At 49.0% G+C, this 22,464-nt stretch overlaps 1 protein-coding gene across 9 annotated transcripts in view; it reads right to left on the bottom strand.

Annotated features, from left to right (window-relative positions):
* The window catches only part of RIPOR2 (RHO family interacting cell polarization regulator 2), a 62,034-nt gene extending 40,504 nt beyond the window's left edge, over nucleotides 1–21,530 (bottom strand). For 6 of the 9 annotated variants that reach the window (XM_050709345.1, XM_050709341.1, XM_050709343.1 and 3 more), the window contains exon 1: nucleotides 21,325–21,492. In XM_050709345.1, the coding sequence (XP_050565302.1) occupies nucleotides 21,325–21,385 (61 nt within the window). In that variant the 5' untranslated portion in view covers nucleotides 21,386–21,492. Of the gene's footprint in view, nucleotides 1–21,324 lie in introns of all 9 variants that reach the window. The other 3 variants (XM_050709340.1, XM_050709344.1, XM_050709348.1) reach the window with 2 other exon arrangements.
* Nucleotides 21,531–22,464: the final 934 nt, after the last annotated feature.

The raw sequence follows: 22,464 nt of genomic DNA, 5'->3' as shown, positions 1-22,464 counted from the left end.
AGCCACTGCACAGTTGACCGTATGTATCGGATGGAATTGCAGTTTCTCAGCAGAGCTCACAACAAGTGATAAATCTGCCCTGCACTTTTGCCATCGTTAACAGTAGGAGTTAGTGAGTTAGCAGCCCTAGGTGACTGTGAGTGCTGCTGTCCTTTACAGGTCTAACATTTGGGTGAGCCCATGGGTAAGGTCTGAAAGCAACTGGGCGAAGCCAGCCCTTATGTAAATACATGCAACTCCAGTGGGAGTCTTTGGCCAAAATACATGATGACACCAAGCAGCGTCCCAAAGTTATATGTCAAGTGTAAGCAGTGGAGTGGACTGACTTCCTCAGACCCTGTAAGCAGTGAACATAAAAACCTTCCCACTGTCAGGAGAGAAAAGCAATGACCCAGTCGTGTTTAGTATAAAAGCATCCTTAAGAGTGCTGCTTTCTTTTACTGCTTTGCACCAGTACTTCTTCTGTTTACAACCCTCATTTTGTGCAGACAGCAGCAGCACAGGCAAGGACAGCAAGCTGAGGCCACCTCTGTGCATGTGCAAGAAAGTAAATGCATCAAGCTCTGTGTAGGACAGTCTAGGTATCCAGTGGGCTGCTCTAGAGATTATTAGTTTTGCTCCAGCCAGGACAGGCAAACCATTGCCATACTCAGTATCCACTCCAGGTATGCTCTAATATAAGCACGAGTGAGATAAATTAAACAAGTGAGACAGGATTTTCGCCCCTGAAAGTAAAACATCACTGTTGTCAAATCCTGTCAGGCGCTAATGAGATACAAACACTTTGCTGCTCCTCTTTAAATACATGGGATTAGGAAGACTTAAAATGCTTTGGAAGTTTACATGTTAGTTCTGATCAAGGAGTGTTTTAATGGCACACTGCCCATTAATATATTGTTGAAGATGCCTCCCTCCGTGTTTTAGGGCAGAACGTTGTCCTTAAAGCCGGACATTCTTGTCCCAGGTATGAGTACTGCAGCAATATATTTCTTTAATATTTTGAACACTTCACAAGTGTGTCCATTTCAAAAGCACTGCCGTAAAAGTTCCGTGCTACTTCATTTATACTTGGCTGTGGCGTACGGCTGAAGCTCTCTTTTAGTGCACCCCGCAGTTGAACACCGTCCATACGCAATCAAGAGAGGCTGTGTGCTCTGATGTAACTCTTGTTTCTTGGCTTCAGCTCATCTGCATTTACAACTCGAACCTTACATTAGACAAGAGCTGTCATATATAACTTTGATTTTTTTTTATTTAAAGTTGTGGCGGAGGTTATTGTTCTTCTGACTGCAGTGTTTTGAACTTTAAAAGCTCTAAAAGGTATAGGAGACAACAGCACTTATCTAATAGCACCCAATAGCCTCAAATTCCCCCAAACCACCACCATATTCTCTAGCTGGCAACGTCAAAGGAGCTGTGAAAAGCAGATGAAAAAGATCTGATGTAGGAAAAAGTGCTAAGGGGAGCTTGTGCAAGGTAAAGGTTCCCTGTTGGGAAAGCTTATGTTAAAGACGCTGGTACTAGAGAAGGAATCTGCCAACCAACTGGACAACCAATGGGTCTGTTCAGCAGGAATGGAAATGGACTGCAGGAAGGCAGAGGAAGCCCAGCTCCATGTCACCGTGCATCTGTGGCATGTTTAGCCCACCACAACAAGGAGCTGGAGAGCTTTATAGACATGCCTGCATTTACAGGAACTATTTGAAGCAGATATTGACAATTTAATGGAAAAGTGATCTCCTTGCTCCCAGGGTCCTGAAAGCACATTTAATTTCTGTTTTGGAGGACGGGGCAGTGCAATGCCTTGGGTACAGGCTGGTCCGTGCCTGGTGCCATTAGTGCTGGCAAACAATCCCGAACAGACGTAGTTTACTGCTACTGATGTAGCCAATATAAACCTGATGAGACTCTTAAGTGTACTCCAAATAGAGCTAGTCAAGTTAAATCGGTAAATTTAATCTGTAGTGAACATTAAAAAAGAGAAATCTTGAGTTTCAAATGCCACACACTCCAGCCATGCTATAAGATTAGTTACCATTTAAGACTTTTTAGATACAGAGACGTTAAAGATAAACCAAGGCTAGATGAAACAGATCTGACAGCATTTATTATTGCTGAACTACAAGGTAATTATTTCGTGTAGCTTTTCATTGCATAAATTAAGGCTGCACGGATCTCAGAACAGGCCTGTTTTTCCCTATTTTGCCATTTAAAGAAGAAACCCACTGGGGCCATTGAGGGCTAATGAAAATGTTATAGGAAAAGCACTGCACTTTGTCCTCCTCTGTCCTCCTACTCTTTCCTCATTTCATCCCCCGTTGGAGTTTCTGCATTTTCCAATTCACATAACAGTAATAATGGGCTGTCATTCTGGGCACAGGAAAATGAGGATACAATGATTTTTCTCCCATCTCTTGTTTCCTCTGAGGGAAAACTCTGTTGTCCTTTTTCCAATGGAAGCAATCGCCTTTCCTAGCTGGTGCCAGGATGCTGGCCATGCCAGAGGGAAGCCCATGTTTCCTTCACAAAATACACGCTTTGCAAGGCACTCTGCTCTGCAGAGATGGCAGCCTTCGCCTTCACCGCACCCTCCTCATCTGTGAGGGTGGATGCTGCAGCACGGGCAGGAGCGGTGCACCACCATTGTTCAGCAAGGATCTGCTTTTTCTCCATGCTTCCCTGGCTCTACCCTTAAAAAGACGCCAGGGAGCTTCTGCTTGAAGCACAGGGCTTGGAAATGAAATATATGGCATGCACTACAAGTCCTGCTCCTGCATGCATGGAAACCAGGCTATGTATGAAACAAGGCTGGGGAGAGGAAGGCAGCATCACCCCCAGATTGCAAAGACAGCGAAGCCGTGGTATATGCAGGCAAAATTTTAAGCTGCTTATCCTGCAGCCTCGGCAACAGCTGAAGTCTTACCATTTTTAATATGGGCTCGATTTGGTTTTGTGTAGCACAGATGACTTAGTGAGCATTTCCAGCTCTTGGTTTTATTAATCTAAACATCTAATAAGCCAAGCAGTCACCTCTGTTTACTTTGGCAAATGTCTATTCTTATTAAAAAGGCCAGGTGTATATCTAAATAGATGTGGTCTGCAAGTGTTACATTGAATTCAGGAACACGTCTCACGCATCAAAGAGCACCTCACAGCCAACTGCTTCCTAGCCCATGATCAGCTCTGTGCAAAAACCCAAGTCCTTCTTTGAGCTAATAAATGGTACATTGCAGACATACTGAACGAGACGAGGAGAGGGCACTCATTCGTGCAGGACTTGACACGTTATGCACTTAATTGAGCAGCAGCAGTGTTTTCCACAGCACCATTGCCCACAAACATGCCTGTACATTTGGGGAAGCGCAAAGGGTGGCTGTTTGTACCATAATCCAATGATGCTCACAGTGATGAGCAGAGAAGGAGGTGTCCCTGTACCCTGGAAGATTCCCTGGCCAAAGGCTGCTTGCTGGGACGTTATTGCACAAAGGTTTAACGCATGCCTCCTTCTTGTTTTAAAACTAAATGTTCTTAACTTAAATACTTAAATTGAGGACGTCAAGTTACTTAGTTACAGGAAAGGTATTTTCCCTCTTGCATACAATTAGAAAATGCCCACCAGACTACCACATTTTTCTCGTTTTGCTTCAGTCTTCTAGCAGGTGTGCAATAAATTTGACAAAGGGGAGAGACGCCTCACCGAGGGACAGACCAAGTGGTTTTGGCTGCTCACCTGTCGAAGTATGAGCCTTCCACGGGCATTTGCAGGTGCTTATTTGCCTATCTCCAACAGATTTCACTGCAAATGGGTTCCTTCCTTGGGTCAGCTTGAGCAGAAGGGTTTAAATAGGAATAAATAGGGTTGGTCTAGCCTGACCTTTTGTGGACATGAATACACACAGACATGAAAACACATAGAAAAGCTAAAACCAGAACCTCAGTGATGACTGGATAGATTTTCTCTGCTGCAGCTCCTCAAGCTTTTTTTGAGTTGATGGATGGCTTGAGGTTTTCCCATCAGTGATATTTTTAGGACAAGATCAAGTCTGACAAATCTCTGGGTGCTGCAGCTAAGTATATACGTAAATTTTTTGAATCGCAAAACAGGAGTGCCTTGGAGAAGCGATTATTTGAAATCGATCTGGTGCTGCGGAAGGTCTACCAGCAGGCTGCCTGGCCTGGGGAGATCTAGCAGCAGTGGCTAACGGGGCTGCTTGAGGGCTGGTGGAGCAGTAAGGAGGTGTCTGGCTCTGCCAGGCAAGATCAGCTCTCTTGAGGCATCAGGGACCATAGTGCTCCCGATGCTTTGAAAGGGCTGGCAGATTAAATGTATTATTGTGGCTACTTCATGGGCTGCGCTGGTTCCAGGGAACTGTCAGCTTCGATTTGTGCCTCCCACTGAAGAGAAGAAAGATGCTAAGATACTTCTGCACTAATCCATCATTTCTTTTGTGCTGGTTGGGGGGTAAAAATTAGAGGGTACCCTTGTAACATAAAAATACAGCAGAAAAAGGCAACTTTAAAGAGAAAAAAAAACACAACAGATAGTTCCTGTGTCACGCTCAGAGGACTTGCTTCTTACAAAGGCCACCGGGCGCAGAGCTTGCATACAAAGACTAAGGTGAGGTCTGTGCTTGTGGCTGCCAAAAAGCAAATGCAGAGTGCCAGGGGACCTGCTCTTCTCTGCATCTTGCAGTGAGCAGGGCAGCACATCCCGGGACCTGCTTTTTGATCGCGGCTGGGCTACAGTCTGGTCCTGGGTGCCTGGGCCATGTCAGGAAGGGGGGGGTCCTTTTTGTTCCCAACAGCAGCAGCCCCAGCAGCAAAGACACTTAAAAGCTACAGCTGGAGAGCCCATACTCTCAGGGAACTGAATGCAACCCCCTGGACACAGCCCTGGGCTGTGATAAAAGTGTGGCAGTAAGATGGGAGCAGCACCAGGCACTGCGAGGAGCAAACACACAAAGCCCCTGCTTGGACCCCACTGCTCCCCAGGGTGCAGCTAGCCCTCCCTCGGGCCACGGCCTGTGCAAAAGGAGCTGATGAGTTCTCTTGCTCATCATTTCCAAAATCTCTTACCGAGAAAACACTTGAACAAACCAACACACCCCCTTGGAAAAGCAGCAAGCAATGGAAGTTGAAAGGGCAAAACCTGTGACCTCTGAGCTCCTGCGAGTTGGGAAGATAATCAGATTTCTTAGCATTGTGTTAACAGAGCCATCCAGGAACCACATAGCCTGAAAGCGATGTGACAGGCCCCCATCTGAGATTAATTCAGGTCTTGGTCCTCTCTGACAAGCAGTGTGTGTGTGCAGGCACTGCTCTGCTCCCCACTTTGCCCTCCTTCCCACCTTCCTCGTCTCCCTGCAGCCGAAGCTCTGTGCTGCAGGCATGAACCGCCCACCTCCCCTTAGCTCGGCTGCAGGAAAATACCCCAGCGAGTGGGTTGTCCACGAGCTGCTTGTCCCTGCCACACATATAGAAAGGGAAAAAAAAATAGAAAAGACGGAGCAGCCATCCCTTTTTTGGCAAAAGCAACCGCTGCCTTCCGCCTTCGCTCTCACTCCTTCCCAGCGGGGAAGCAGGGCAGCCTCCCCCTGGCACCTTTCCCCGGGGTGGGTGCTGTCGGGGGGTTACCTTCCTCCTCGCTGGGGTTTAAAAGCATCAAGGAGCAGAAGGCAGCTCCGCGTGGCTCTGGGGCCATGCTTTGTGCAGCTGGTACCCCCAGCGTTTGCTCTGTGATAAAATAAAATAGGGTTGAATGGAGTGGTCAAGGGCCTTGAGACTGCAAGGAAGTAGAGCAGCCTGGTCACTGAAGGATGCTGGGGATCCCCCCCGCACAAATCAGACTTCTCCCATCACGCATTCCCAACCATTTGAGAAATATTAATTCTATTAAAACCCCCAAGATGTAACCGTGCTGTTATTTTAGAGAGGAGTGTAGAGACACAGAAAAGCTAATTGCTCCGTTCCTTGAGCAGGAACCTGGAAATAAATGCAACCTGTTGCTCCTTGGAAAGGAAACCAAAGCACACAAGCAAACAAAACACCCGCACCCTACCAAGGAAGCGCTGCTGGATGTCAACATTTAAACCAGCATCGGGTTATGGATGTGGGATTTTGAAAGTCCACAACACTGTGCTTGCCTGCACCAACGGGCAGCACAGACACCATCTTAAGAGACTGTCCTAGGATTTAGTTACCGGCCAAGAAAATGCTGAATTTAGGGAGAAAAGATGCGCTTGGTGCCTTCAGATGGCTCACGCTGTCTGATACCTGCCCTCCCGTACTTACTGAAGTGTTGGGGCTGGCGTGGAGCAATCTGTCGTGCGTGCCCGGTAGGGTTACAAAGCAGGGCTGCTCGCTCGTCCCAGCGGACACCGCTCTCCAAAAAACCTGCTCACGTCGCGGGGACCAGCGCAGAGAATATCCCACAGGAGGCTGGGCAGCAAGCACAGGAACCTCTCCAGGAAAGACACCTTCCTCTCGCCCCTTCTTCCTTGAGCCTCCCGTTTGGGTCTGCTCCCTCTTTTTTTTTTTGTTTATTCTGAAGGAGAGCGACGCTTGCGAAACCTAATTAGCCACGGCGAGATATGAAGATAATGTTCCTGCACGGGAGCCTTCCTTGCCCGGGGCTCCAGCTGCGTGACAGCAGCTGAAACACGGTAATAATTAGGAGGAGCGGGGCAGAGCGCGCGGCCGGATTAATTAATGAACGCAGAAATCAGGCTGGAAACACACTGAGCTCGTAGCAGAGGGGTGTGCGAAAGGGCGCGGAGGCAGGGTGGCCACACACACACACCCCAGCACACGCACAGCTTCCAGAAGGGTTTTTTTGAAACTTTGAATGAGGGACAGCAAGCCAGCAATAGGAAGACCTGGCGTGGGATTAGGATGACCTTTGGCAGCCAGGGCACTCAGAGGTAAACCGAAGAGCAATGCCAGCGTGCAAGATGTTTGCATCAGTCCTTGGGTACGAGCCAGGGATCGAACGGAGAACTTAAGAGGGTCTGAGCTCGCCTCAAACCGGCAATACCATAAAAGCTCACTGGAAACAGAAAGACGGGACCCAAGGAAACGCTGAGACTCGGGGAGAGGGGGTGGGAAGACGGCTGAGCACTTCCACGAAAACATTGAACAGCTCCCCCAGGCAGCTTTCCCTACCCCTTCACCAACACCCCCCAGCCGAGATTTTCCCATTCCCAGCCCCAAAGCGACCACGACGGAGCCAGCAGAAGCCCGACCTCCCTCCTCCAAATCCCGACGCCTCTCTCCTGGCAGCAGGGCTCAGCTGAACCACCTCGGGGGCCGGCAGCTCCGCACCCCTCCCTCCCCCCGGTGCCCCCCGGTGCCCCCCGGTACCTGCTGCTGTCGGCGGGGCTGCCGCGGCTCACAGCCCGCCCCGGGACATCGCTCGCCCACCGCCGCAGCCCCGGGCTCCGCGGCCACAGCGCCGCCCCATCCCCGGCGATAATAAAATAATATTCAATATTTTTTTAAATTATTATTAATTTTTTTTTTTTTAAGAGGATGGGGAGCAGCCTCTCCCCGCTCCCACTGCCCCGCCGCTCTGGCAGCCAGCGCAGCCGCTGCCGGCTTTTCCTTGCGGAGCTGCGGGAGGAGGAGGAGGAGGAGGAGGAGGAGGAGGAGGAGGAAGGGGAGGCGGAGGCGCTGCGCGGCCGTGGCCCGCCCCCGCGGGCGGTGCGGGGTCCCGCGGGCGCCCCCCGGCTCGTCCCGGTGCCGCCGCCTTTGGCTTTGCAGTTTTTTTGGGGGAGACAATCAGCTCCCTGTGGATCCGGGCCATGTATTTTTGGCTTTTCCTGTTTTTTTTATTATTATTATCATTAATTCATCATTATTAATTTTTATTATTAATTTACTATTATCAATTTATTATCATTTCTATTATCGATTTGTTATTATTATTATTACTATTACTATTGCTATTACTATTACTATTATTATTAATTTTCGGTCGGTTTGAGCAAGAGGGCAGGGAGCGGCTGCCCCAGGTCTCTGCCCCCATCCATAGGATGGTCGCTGGCCCCTCCGCTGCCTTCAGTAACCTGTATGCAAGCAGACCCTACACCAGGGTACACTGAGGGCTGCAAACAGCAGTGAAAGGTGAATATAGAGAATCGTAGGATCATAAAGGTTGGAAAAGACCTCCAAGATCATCTGGTCCAACCATCACCCTAACACCAAAGTCATCCACTAAACCAGGTCCAAGAGGAAGGAGCACACCAACAGATGGGACTAAAATTTCTTCCTCTGAGCCCTCCCTCCTGCATCACATTGAGAAAGAAAAAAAGGCAGAAATGCTGCATTTTCCCAGAGACTGTAGGTAAAAGGAAATTTTCTTCAGTTTCAGTCTTCCATCCAAAATACACAGTCCTAGTTACTATAAACGCATCTCTTTGTAGAGGTAAGGATCCTGAACATATTTATTGCTGGCCTTAGGACTTCACCCTTTCCCTTCCACAGCTTTTTTTTTTTTTTTTTTGGATGAGGCTTTACTCCAGACATCACCCAAGAGAAGTACCAAACACCCATAGCTCATTTTTTTTACTATTTTTGTATATGTTTGTATGGGTTTTTATATATGTTTATATATATATATATATTTATATGCGATCTGCTGTCCCTCTTCCAACACTTCAAGCTGCTGCAGAGTCCTTCAATAAGCTCTCCCTTGTGTCTCTGAAACAACTGAAAGTGCTTCTTTTGGGAACCCCTGGCAAGGCTGTGGGTTTGGTAAATCAACACAGTTTGGGAGGTGGCACTACTGGTACTCTCCCTGTACGCCCCTGTCTTTCCCCATTTGGGTCAGATTCGCCCTTTCAAATGCAAATGTTGTCGACGGAGCACACAGACCTGCCACACACAGGATGATACTGTACAGAGAAGTTTGTGAAATGACAACAAAGAATTTGGGTTTCACAAAGCATTGTTCTTGGAGGGGGAAAAAAAAAAGCAGCTCACTGAATAAAAAATCCGAGCTGCCAATTCCAGCTGACCTATAATCTTAAGTAATTTTCAGCAGTAATAATGAACATGTGGTATTTATATTGTATGCCGAATATAAACAGCACCCTGTAGTCCTCAGAAGCAGAAATGAGAGAAAACCACTCCAGATTCAGCAAAAGCATAAAAATCATAAATGGGTGCTCTTCGCAGGGGCGTGTGGACCTCTGGGACCTGCAGGCTCTTCCCAAAGCTTCTGAGCTCGGCAGTGGTCCTGGGGTTGACATTTCCAGAGGCACAGAGGTGCTGTTTAGGTCTCTGGGTACATTTTTAGGGTCATCTGTGGTGTGCCTCTGCCTGAACCAGCTCTGCCCCTGCTTCGCGTGTTTCTCACGAGATGTGAGCAGGGGGGGCAAGGCGGAGAAGTTGCTTTCTGGAAAAAGGCAGCTGCACGCTTCGGGCTGTGGAATGTCAGGGGAAGAGGAGAGGGAATATTTGTGGCAATGCTGAAAGCTATAAATGTCTCATCATGCATACTTAATATGCTTTTGAGTCCATTTCAGCCTTTTAGGGGGTGGCAGCTCTCAGTGTGGAAGTCTGGTTAATTTGTTAAAGGTTTCCAGTGCCGTCTGCTAATTGCAGCATCTTACTGCAACCTTGAGCCTCCTACAGTGGTTCCTGGCAATTACCCTGTGTGCCCCATGTTGCAAATTCCCTCTGGCCCTGTCAGTCGTATCGGAAGATAAGAAGGTTTTTGGAACCTAAGGTTGCAGACGCAAACGCCTCCTTCATTTGCAGCCTCCTCTTTCAAGGAAATGTTCTCAATCCTATGCAAATACATGTACCGGGGATGTATGAGCTGTTTCTCTTGGTTTCTCAATAGAGTTTTGCATAGCAAACACGGAAATCTTATTCACTCCTCTCTTCACCCTCACCCCTACATATGCATTCCCACTTCCCTGCTCCCAGGGCTGTTGCTTGTCAAAGCTGCTAGGAGGCTGAGGAGGTTTAAGGATGCTCTAGATAAAATCTTTGCCCCACATAGCCCTTCTGAACATGCATTCATCCTGACACACACGCTTTTGAAAGGATCGGGTCAGTCATCCCATGTGTCTTGTTTTGCTAATTCGGTGGAAAATGCCAGAGAGCTCTGCCTTGCTCCATCGTTAGGCAGGAACCGAAGCTGGCATTGTGTCGTGGCTCTGATCATGCTCTGCTCCGATAAATTATTCACCGGGTTGCAGTGTAATCTGCTGTTGTGTTAAAAACAGGTCAGCATGGATGTCCCCAGTGCAATTTCTAAGTGACAACAGCAAAGCTGATTCTGACTTTGTCTCCAGAAAACACAGTGACCTCTCCAAAACAACAATTGTCAGTTGTCGTGTACTTTATCCTCTGCCAGCTCCCAAGCACCTTTACAAGCACCAGTTCCCAGCGATGTCAGACCACGTTATACTTGAGAGATCTAAGCCTGAGTTCTTAAATTACCTGCTGGGCTTTACGGGAGCACTTTGCTTTCTATTAGCCTTTGCTCCCAGGCCAAAGAGCAAATCAGGATTTCCGAGGAAGAGATTAGGGCATACCTAAATGCTGTGCTCCTCCCAGACACCTGGAAGGCTTCTTGCAACGTCTGAGCAGGATTTTCTGGCTGATACACATCACTGAATCACAGAATCACAGAATGGTTTGGGTTGGCAGGAACCTTAAAGCCCACCCAGTTCCAACCCCCTGCCATGGGCAGGGACACCTCCCACCAGACCAGGTTGCCCAAAGCCCCATCCAGCCTGGCCTTGAACACCTCCAGGGATGGGACATCCACAGCTTCTCTGGGCAGCCTGTGCCAGTGCCTCACCACCCTCTGAGTGAAGAGCTTCTTCCTTATAGCTAACCTAAACCTACCCTCTTTTAGTTTAAAGCCATTGTCCTTGTCCTATCCCTACACCCCCTGACACAGAGTCCCTCCCCAGCTGTCCTGTAGGCCCCTGTAGGTACTGGCCCCGTTATGTTACACACCACTCTGAGTGGGGAATGTAGTGACAAATACTTCAGTTTTGCCATCATCCCGATTCAGCAGAACAGCAAGACCAAAGCAATGGCCTTCGGCTCCACTGCAGTTGTCCTCTAGAGAAACCTGGAAAGAAGGAGGTCTGGGGGAAAGTCCCTTACCTCCATCAAGTGCTCAGAGGGAAGACCTTGTGAGGACCTTGGAGAGAGTGTGGGGCATCGCTGCCCATTCCCTGGTGTGCCACAAGGACATATGCCTGTTGTGCAGATACAAAGGCTCAGCCTAGTCCTGTGTGATTTCAGACACCTGAAAGCGGGGGCTGGTGGCAGCAGACCATGCAGGGGGCAATTTGCATGGACGCCTCTCGTTAGCGTGTTCGGATCAGCAAATACGCTGGAGGAAGTGGCCACCAGACAGTGGCTTGGAGCTTTGGTTTTCTGATGCAGATTAGGCCCCCCTGGCCTTTAAGGCAGACTATTTGTGCATGTTTTTTTCATGAGCAAAAAACTGGGCAATCTGTCATAAGCAACCTGGGCAAGGCTGACCCTACACCAGCCCACGATCACTTTTCCCAGCTCAACATCCTGTGTTGCCACAGCTCTCCTGCTCTCTGCACCTCACCCTGCCCGTCCTGCTCCTTGGGTTGACTCCGTTCCTGTATTTCTACCTTCTCTGCCAGATGAGCCTGCTCAGTGATCTGACTTGTGCTCACCACAGCCCCATAGCTAACTCTGCTTGCTCTCCTTCTAGAAGATTTGATACCCACTTGTTTTTCACCGCTTGCACCCTGTAACCACTGTGCAACCATTTCCCCCCTCCTACTTCCCATCACTGTGTTGCTGCCCCACCCTCAAGTTCCTCATTTTGCTTTCTTCTTCGTGTCGCTTTTGCAAAACTTTCCACCTGCAGCTCTCAGGGTGATTTATGGGAAAGTCAGGTCACTCGAGCTGGTGTTCTGGAGTGGCTCAGGGACAGATTCAACCTCCTGGGGCCTCTGGCCAGGTGCTCGGCACCGCTGGATCTTTGGGAATGACTGCAGCGTGTGTAAGACAGTGGGTGTACTACACAGGGTGTATTACCACAGGGTGGTCAGGGCACACCTGGAACACCAAGGAAAAGCAAGATATGGGTGCAGAGGGAGAGGGCTAGGGACAGAAAGGGGAGTCTTCATCACATCCTGCTGCACTTGTGGTGGTCTGAGGCAGCTGCATCCACCAGCACCTGAAGATGGCAAGTACCCTTCAGAAGGCATGTTCACAAGCACACACCCTACCTGCCCTCACATATGTTAACTTAGGGGATCAGGAGCCACTAATGTTACTATTTCTCCCCCCAGAACTCTCCCCCTTCAAAATCAGCCCCGGTGGGCTCCAGCCCCTTCCCAGAGCAGGTTTTTCGTGGCGAGGATCTCCTCGCAAGTGGGCTGGAGGCAGCAGCACGTTCCTGCTTCTCGGCCTGCTCAGCAACCGGGCCCAGCGGAGCCGCTCTCCCTGCCTGCGGGTGGCACCTCTGTTACTGCAGCTGTGCCCTCCCGTCTGTCCCCTCCTTGGGTTCGAAACACATCCCTTGTTTCCTAATTAAGGTGTGGGAGGAACTGTTGGGACATTGTTTTGCTTTCCTGGACAGCTGGAAGTCAGCAATGCAATGCCATGATCAAAGCCGTGGCGGTGATCAGAGACCTAAAGCGGCAGGTATGGTGCTGTATGAGGCTTTTTGGGAGTGCAAGCTGCCAGCTGCGCTGCTGGCATTGAGCTGGTTTGAAGTCATGTGCAGGGACACCTCCCACCAGACCAGGCTGCCCAAAGCCCCACCCAGCCTGGCCTTGAGCACCTCCAGGGATGGGGCATCCACAGCTTCTCTGGGCAACCTGTGCCAGTGCCTAACAAAGCATAGTTATAACATGGAGTGAGGCACTGTGGGACATGTTAGCACCCACTGAAGGTATCCTTGGTCAGGACTATGGTCTGCCTTGCTGTGCCTTCCAGCAGCAGCATAGAGACAGCCTCTGCCTTCTTCCTGCTCAGCTTGTCCCACAGGTCCTGGCAAGAAGGCAAAGAAACAGCAGGGATGAAGAGCATGTTCTGGAGAAGATGATGGTCAGGTGGGAGAAAGATGCAAAGGCTGGGGTGGAGGGGAAGGAGCCAGACAATTACATGCCCTGTGGGAAGGCTACATTGGTGGCCATCTGGATTCCTGCCAGCTCCTCACATGACAGTTTTTGCAGCAGAAACCCAAGAAGAGTCCTCTGGGATAAGGCTCCGAGCAATTTCCATCCTCTGTAAAACCACAGTTGCCCTGAAATCTCTTCCAGACTGACGGCAGTATGGTGACTGCAGCGCAAGTCTCCATAACCCCACTGCCTCCGAGACACCCCCACGGCCCCCTTTTCCTCATCGGCGCATATTTCTGCAGCATAAATATAGCAGATACAAAACAAGTGCAGCGCACATGAAATGCCATTCGGGGGAGCGCGCTGAACACACTGCCTGTGTCATGCAAGGAGCCTGAAGAGCATCTGCCAAATATTTGGGCTGAGATTCCAGAGCAGAGGGGGGTCCTCAGCGCTGACCGAGCCCTCAGGACAGCACGGTGTACGTCTTTTTTGGAGGGATGCAGGTTGCCTGCTGGTCCAGCCTGCCCTTCATGCGAGGGTGTTTAACCACGTGCAGGACTTGCTTCCTCCAGGGAAGGCAAAGGGCAGCTTCTCGCGCCACTGGGGCTGCGAGGGGAAATGAATTAAAAAGAAATCACAAATGATATGTGCTGTAAAGCAAAGAAATAGTGCTGCCTTGGGGGCGCGGCCTGGCGCTGCAGCAGAGGTTACATGACACCAGTGAAACGAGGCCAGTTTTGGAGCATCTGACCCTAGGTACTATTTTTGGCGCAGTGATTTTTGGAAGCGATTAACGACAGCAGCTTGGCACTAATCAGTGGCTGGTGTTGCTGATTAAGCTAACTCTTCCTTGGCTCGTGGCCGGCATCAGGAATAGAAAGGGCAGGAAGCTCCACAGAGCGGCAGGAGAGGCAGAGCAGCTCAGGACCTTCTAAACTGCCCATTTTTCCATGTGAAAATAAATAATAATAATTTAAAAAAAGCTATAGCCATCCAGCTCCAGAGCTGTGCTCAGCAGTGCTGGAGGGCTCTGCTTCTCCTGTGGCTTCATTTATCTTTGGCAATATTTTTAAATGGATTCTTTTCGATGTTTCCACCCCTCTCTTAATAAAAAAGAGCCTCACTTTTTAAATGTGTGAGCGCATTGCCAGTGTGGCACTCCTCGCATATGTTTGCCGTGGGATCTCAGAGATGCTATCTAGCTTCAAATCTATCTACATCTCTAAATTCTTTCTGTGAGATGCCAATGGGAAGGAAATGTGCCGGCACAGTGCGAGCAGTGCGCGTTATGGCCCAATCCACCAGTCCCACCAATCCACCAAAGCTCCCCAAACCATCCCATTTATAAACAAGGCAGCTTCTCCATTTGCTACCACAGAAGTCAATGATTCCTTAGAGGAGGCGGGCTGCGCTCTCTCTGCTCTGTACATCGTCACCATTAAGAAACTGTGATGTTTGAGGCAGAAAAAAAAAATCTCATTTGCTCTGTGCTACCTCTGTTAGCACCATAACATTAGCTGGGTCCTCTCAGGTCTTTTTCTTTTTTCTCCTCAAGTGAGGAAGTCTAGTATGTGGGGTTCTGAAACTCGCAGGGAGCTCTCAATCTCATTCTACAGAGTCACAGCAAGCGTACTAAAATCACTGCAGTGCCTTGTTGGTCACATCCACACTCCCAGCAGAGCTATTCCACCGCCCCGAGCTAGCACGGGGTGAGAAGGATGGGAATAAAACTCCCTTTTCTCCATGGAGTCTGTGTGCTGAGTGATGCTGACATGATGAAATGGGAGGTGTTGCAAGAACTCGTGTGCAATGCTGCACACACCTCTGGCTTTTGGGGAAGTTTTGGGTTTGGCTTCCCAGGGCGGTCATTTCATCGAGGGTCCTGGGTCAAGGAGGGGGCTTGAGTATTTTCAGTGTCTTTCCTTCTCTGTGGGGTGGATCATTACTAATTATATGTGGGCTCTTCCTCATTTTTTGTCTTTCCATCTTTTTACTGACTGTTTAAGCTCCAGGCATCATTTCCAAGCTCTGGGTCCCCGAACTTTCCAATTTCCAGGCTCCTTGCATTTAAACCAGAGTGAGCCAATGCCATCCCCCTTTCCTATCTGTAAGTTATGCAGCATTAAACCTGTTGTGCTGAGCATTTCCTAGCGGGTTTGCCTCACCTGTTACCCTATTATCATTTCTCTGCTCTTAGATGGCAGGTCTGAGCTTTGGAAATGTTGGTTGAAATTCTGCAGGGCCTGACAACACCCCTACCATCGAGAAACCAGCCCACCGTTGGCCTTGTGGTGCCTCGGCGGCCTTGCCAAGCGCCTGGCTGCTCCGTCCTGCCCCTTTAATTCACGTCCTGGTGCTGTTTTCTCTAGTTTTTACTCACAGCCTTCAACCCTGCACTTCCTGAGCGGGTTGCTCTGTGTGTCATGCCCCCGGTGCAGCAGCCACAAACCTTTGTTTTCAGCACACACATGGGCGGAAGGCTGCTTCACCAGCAGTGAGCTGTGCCCTGCATCGTTAATGGGGTGGTGTTGTTTGTGCCATCAGCCTGCTCCGGGTACACATCGATTTTGTGACTTTAATAGGGGGACTGGACGAGAAAACCGAACCGAACTGAACCGAACCGAACCGAACCGAACCGAACCAAACCAAACCAAACCAAACCAAACCAAACCACCACCACCACCAACAACAACAAAACAAACAGAAAAACTTGTATTTCATGGAGCTTTGTAAGGAAACTATCTAAAAATGTGAATAAAATTATGGAAAGGAAGGCAGTTTTGCTTCAAACTTTGATGAGACACTGGTTTGGAAAGCCTAGAAGGTCACCTGAGCACCACTGTCTGTGGCCTCTTTCTGGCTTGTAAGTACCTTCCTTTTTTTTTCTGAGGGCTGGTTAAATGCCGCTTGTTTATTATTTGACCTGTTTTTTTCCCTTGCTGTTGTTATTAGTAGTGATCCAGAAATATTGCCGACAAATGCAAACCAAACAAGTTGCCATCCAGACACAGAGAAAGGGGAAAAAAAAAAAAGAAAAAAAAAAAGATCAAAGACCTTTAATTAAAAAATAGGGAGACAACAAAGCAGAAAGTGCCTCTGATTTCAATTATTTTTTAATTTCAGGCCTGAAGGACTCAATCATCCCTGCTACGACGCCCCGTTAAAAATAGGACTCCAGCTGCCCTGGGACAGCTGGAAGCAGGGCGGGCTGGTGTGGGGATGTCCGGGGTGGGGACAGGCATCCCACACCACCTCCTCACACCAGAAAAGCTCAAGCCCGCCTGCACAGCTCTCTGCCTGCCCAAGGAGCAAAGCCCCGAGTAGCAGCTGTGCGAAGCAGGTGAGTATAAACCGGAACAGGCGGAGCTGTGCCATGGTGCATGGCCTCCTTTCGGCACTGCCCTCCAAGTGGGTCTGTCTGTGTTCCTGGAGAAACATGCTCAAACCTGAGTTTATAGGCCAAATGCCTCGTATTAAAATCCATCTAGTTCAAGCCAACACCGTTGCCTTGGTGATGAAGAGTGGGGACTTTTCCTTCCCCTGCGCTTCAGTGAGCGTGCCGCACGCCTTTTCCATCACCAGGCACATGGGATGAGCTGAAAGGACAGGTAGGGGTGGAGGTGGGCTGCAGGACAAGGATCCCTGCTCTCACAGTGACCAGGGGAACACCCAAGACTTCATCCTCATTTTTCCCTAATATCAGCAGCTATGCTACAATAAACCAGGAGGTGCATGTAGCTGTGAACAGTAGCTACATTTCATTTCAGCTAAGCCTCAAAGCTGATCCCAAACCCTCACCTAAAACTCTTCTCTCTCCTGAAAAGGGCAGGCGGGCTTTAGTGGGATGAGGAGATGTGAGGAAAGGTAAGGGTGGAACAGCTGCATAAAAATATCTGTAACAAACCACAGACTAATTTCTATCTGTCCTCTGCATTTCCAGGTTAAATACGTTGATCATTGCTAACAAAATGCCTGGACCCATTGCTTGCAGTGCTGAGCTGAGAACTTGCAAACTCTGCATGGATGTCTCTGCACTGATCCATGAGCTCTGGCTGTGCCAAGCCCCCTGCCCTAGTCCCATGGTGTCATGCCTCCCATGCTCCCATGCTTGAATCAGCATGGTGATGAAGGCCATAAAAGATGTGAAACGTATCACTGCCTGTACTTTCAAGAGGCCAAAACATTTTTTTTCTCTGAACTTTTGCATAATACAGCTGTGAGCTGCTGCACAATGGCCAAGCTGCAGACAAGAGGTAGTTGTGCTCCACTGAACCTAAGCAGAGTTTTTTGCAACGTCTCCATAGACCCTTTGAGGGAGGTAGCACTATGTAAGTGCAAGGGTGTTACTAGAAAACAAGAAAATTAATTAGCAGGTTTTCTTTGTGGATGAGCATTTTTGAGCTTTGAATAGGTATTGCAGGAAGTCAACCTGATTTTTTTGGCAAGGTATGATGTATGCTGTACTCAGTAACACCCAGCCCTGTGCCTTGGGATTTCAATGTACAGTAAGGAAAAACAATGCTATGGGAGCATAAGCAGACAAAAATAGTGAAATTATTGATAATGCCACAAATAATACAGACGTTTTCTACAAATGTTTTTGTACGCATGTTGGAAAATACCAGTGCCAGCTAACAGTCCATATCAATGTGAAAATACTTTTTTCCCTTACCTTTCCCAAAGGAGGATTTTAAATGATAGCTTTGAAGAGAATTATCCAAGGAGCTCTCTGTTGATTTCAAAAACCACTTGAAATACCACAGGATTTCCAGAGAACTATGAGTTAATGCTCTGTCAGTAATGGTGTGGCAGCCTGGCAGTGGTCCTGGCCTCCTCACGGAACAGCTGATGTAGGAGTCATATAAGCAAAATTAAAGGAGATGGAATACAACCAGTGGCACTCATTAGGGTTTTATAGAAAATAATTATGTTGATACTAAACTTGGACTTCTGTGAGAAATAAGACTTGGTACTGCATGACAGCTTGACTAAGAAACTTGAAGTGGGGTAGATCAATTTTGGGCATGCTGCATGGGTTAAAAACAAGTATGAGTGACAGAAGTAACCCAGCTGAGGAGTCATCAAGGATGACTAGGTTTAGTGAGGACCTGCATGGATTGGTTCTGTCCCTGTGGGGTTTAACTCTACGCCCATGACCTGAAAGGGAACTTTATGTTGTGACTGACTGAATATGTAGATGGCCCAATGTCTGGGTTGGTAACTGGGAGAAAACACTACTGAGAGAGTGAGCTGATTCATCTGGTCTTAGTATGGGCCTATCTGGGAATGAAGGATATAGGCCATGACTATGGGATAGTGTTAACCATGTTCTGAGAAATTTTGATGCTGAAAGACTTGAGGATTATGGAGGAAAATCTGATGAGGAGGATCCCCTCATGTGATGCCGGGACCCAAAGCGACTCAAGAATTCCTTGTACCTATTAATTGATCCTTGAAGCAGCCCTGATTTTATGTGTGTGTGTATATATATATATACACAGATATATACATTAAGAACAGATCATGTAACTTCTGGATTTGTCACTGGTGTAGCAGTCTTGGAGAAGCCTGCTCCATGCTGGTGTCCACATCCCCAAGGGGATGGTTCCAAGTACATCCATGAAAATGCTTAAAGGATTAAAACTCACACTTTATGAAGAAACAGTCATCGACGGCAGTCTGTTTGACAAAGGGCAAGAGTGGTGTGATCACAGCCTGTGGGTAGTTATTAGGCACACACCTACAGCAAGAGCAAGTTCTTTGCTCTCCTGGACAAGAGGGCAACAAACTCCAAAACCAAGACAAATTAACACCAGAAGTAAGATGTAGCAGTTTTTAACTGTGACAGTAGCTAACCACTGGGACAACTTAAAAAGGTGCATGGGTGCCACCACCCATTTCTAAATCATGCAAGATGTGAAAAAAAAAAAAAAAAAAAGCCCACACCCTTAAAGCTATGTTCTGAAAGTCCAAGCTGGGCACCTGAGAAGTGGCTCCATCTGGCCTGAAAACCCACAGCAAGGTCTTGGCGGGTGTGTACGTCTCTGCAGCTTGAAGTTTCAGGTGTCACAGCTTCGCATTCCTTCCGAGGCACCAGGGAAGGCGCACCCAGGCCCCAGGACTACCAGATTTAGCAAGGTTCTGACAGAAATAGATTTCTTGTATAGTTACACAATGACATGGGTTTAATTTCTCGTCTCAACCTAAGCACGCTTAAGAGCACTGGCGCTGGCACAGCACCCTGCAGGATTAATATGTTGAGGGGAACGTGGATGCTGAGATGTGCTTCTCCTCCCCCTAGCTGGGGGGATGAACATCTTACCCTGGGTAAGAAGAGCAGGTCCACCCCCAGCACGGGTGCATCTGCATGGTCTCAAGAGCTCAGCTGAAGCACTACAGGGGCCAGCAGAGGATCCACACAGGATTTTGGCAGGCTGGAAGAGGTTCCCATGTCTGCTACTGCCCATTTTTCCCCACCCTGCCCTGTAACCAAAGCAGGCATCGCTCCTCCCTGCGCCGATCCCACCCAGCCCAGGGGAGCAAGCTAGGCTGTCCAGGGTCAGCAGTGCTCCAGAAATAACAGCCAAAAACGTAACGTTGGCCTGCTGAACTGTTCAGGAGAATGGAGAGAGGCTGAAGGGAAGGCAAGCGCCGTGCCTTGTTAATCTAGGGCTTCCAGCTGGCAAGTGTGGGAGCCAGCACTCTGACCGGGGGAGAAGCTGGGCTGAATTTGTCCTCAGCTGCATGCAGGTGGGTGGAAGAGGCAGACACCAGCTTGTAGGCTCACAGGGTGAGTCAGGTTGGAAGGGACCTCGGAGGTCATCAGGTCCAACCTCCTGCTGCAAGCAGGGTCATGGAGAGGTTCCAAAAAATGTCCCTGCCTTTGAAAAGCCAGACTCCTCTATTACTGGGTCAGCCCTGCCAGAAACATGCTAGCTGAGAGGCTGGAACAGATTTCTTGGGTGCTGTATCTTCCCCATTAGATAACACAACATATATGTCAAATGACCTGCACACATCTCTCTCCTTACCTCCTACATTTCTGATGAAGAGCATAGACTACAGGTTGCAGAAACAGCAACGAAGCCTAAATCCCACGTGCAAATGCCTACGTCGAACGGGAGCAGGCGGCAGGCTATCATGAGAGACAGCTTCCACCTGCGTGGGTGCAAGCTGCAGGGAAAGCAGCTTTCAGTGCAAGTTGGTTTGCCTGGTGGTGTCAGCTCCTCCCTGGCCTGTTGGGATTTTTGCCTGAATGCAAATGCTCTGACCTCTCCTTTCTGCAAATCCGTTGTCCTTCTGAGCCAGGACTGTGTCACAGGGTGAGGAGTGGGGTCATATACACGTGAGAAATGTATTTGAACACAGACAGTACTTCACTGAGGCTGCTTTCTTTTCTGCACTGATGTCTTTCACTGAGGCTCAGATAACTCGATTTGGCACCATTCACAGCTAAGTTTTCCATACCAACCGCAGCCGAGCTTTGTTTAAATGAGGTTTGCTGAAGCTGTGCTGTGAGCGAGTTTAAAGGTTCACAGTCTCTGGAGCCGATCCAGGCGGCTCTTTGTGCCTTCAGCTCCCTTGGAAACTGCCAGGGGCTGGGGGAAGATTTGCATGAGCAGGCTGTCCCCCAGCCTCTGCTTGAGTGCAGAGGGGAGCAGCAAGCAACGGCAGAAATTACACATTGTGGGCTAGATCCTTCTCCTCCGGACTGCCTTATCTCACTGTCTTTGCTATTGTGGTGTAGTAGTGCTCGAAACACGTGTACACGGCAGCACAGGCTGCAGGCAGTGAGCAATCGAGCAGAAGCAGTTGTGGGGATGAGAAACCCTGCCCTGTGTTGTGGTGGCTGGAGAGGAGGAGGCTAATTTTGCTCAGAGGATTTAGGTAGGCAGGCACCTTTAGCCCCAACTGCTTTAAGGACAGCTGCACCTGTGGCGCGGAGTGCCAAGCGTGCTGCTTTGCAGCTGCCATAGCAAACATACTTGGTGGCCCCCCAGCTTTCTTCTTCTGCAGTCAGCTCCTCGCTGGGGAAGCAAGCTGCTGAACAATGTGGAAGTTGTTGTTATTGTATCTGGCGTGCCTTTGTTCTCCATTCTCTCAGGGGAAGAAAAGAAAGCCTGGTCAACCTGCCACTTTGGAGCCCACAGAGAACTTCAGGTTTACCATGAAATACCACCAATGCTAGAAAACTGTCCCTAGCCTGCACAGGAGAAGGATTAGTTGAATAAAAGATGATTTTTACCTTCCCCAAAGGCATCATCTTCTTCTCTGGGTGCAGTCGGGTCTTCTTGAGCATGCTGCATTGCGGCGAGGACGCAGCTCGGGGCAGCAGCCAGAGCTGAGTGCCTGAACCGGCCCCTACGCTACTGAGAGACTGTTTCCTTTCACCAGTTTCCTAAATGTTGTGGTTGTAACAGCTTCCGCATCTGCCCCGATGAAAACAGGCTCATTCATACAAGTAACGCTCCTTGTTGTAACCCACAGCCCCTGAGGTGGGGCATCCTCCTTACTGCTGTGAGGGAGAGGAGAGGAGAGGAGAGGAGAGGAGAGGAGAGGAGAGGAGAGGAGAGGAGAGGAGAGGAGAGGAGAGGAGAGGAGAGGAGAGGAGAGGAGAGGAGAGGAGAGGAGAGGAGAGGAGAGGAGAGGAGAGGAAATCCCATAGTTAGGCTTTCCTGATTCACTTTCTTTGGAGCTTTACCAAGTCTAAAGACCTTTCTGATGATCAGGTGAATGATATAAAAACACCTGGAGCAAAACCTGCCTTCTGTCAGTAATAGGCACATTATTTGGACATCTCTGTCATTGCTGATTCTGCACCACACCAGCCCTCTCGATGGCTGTGTTTTCTGAATTTTATAAAGCAGGTTGACTCTCTCCCACTGGGTCTCTCAGTTTATGAGAGGACCGTGCCCACAAACTAACTTACCCTAACCTTACACAAAAATACATTTGATATTCAGGTAATGCCTGAACCTTGGGTAGTCCTGCTGGCTCCATGGGGCTGCTCACATGTTATTCACGTGCATGTGAATGCACATACAGGTGTGGAGCCTAAAACTGGTAGCCTGTAACATCTCTGCTATCAGCATAACTCAGTGGACTGAGCTTTGATTACCCTGTCTCATAATTGCATATGTCACCACACCCCTGAAAGTGAGATTCCCAGCACAGCGGTGGTGGTCGCTGCAGCTTCCAGTAGATGAGTCACAACCAGATATGAGATCATCCCTAATTAATCTAGGTTTTTTTATTATTTATTTATTTTTTAAAGCTCTACCGCTGGGTTTCTGCAGGGCTGAAAACAGAGACAGCTGGCCAGTGAGTGGGAGAGAAGAATTGGCTTTGGCCCTGCTGGACAGGCTTGGGGAAAACACTTCTCACT

This window comes from Cygnus atratus, chromosome 2, assembly GCF_013377495.2.
Source record: "Cygnus atratus isolate AKBS03 ecotype Queensland, Australia chromosome 2, CAtr_DNAZoo_HiC_assembly, whole genome shotgun sequence".
NCBI classification, from domain to species: Eukaryota; Metazoa; Chordata; class Aves; order Anseriformes; family Anatidae; genus Cygnus; species Cygnus atratus.
Note: the sequence above shows the minus strand (reverse complement) of the source record. Positions and strands in the feature narration are given on the sequence as shown.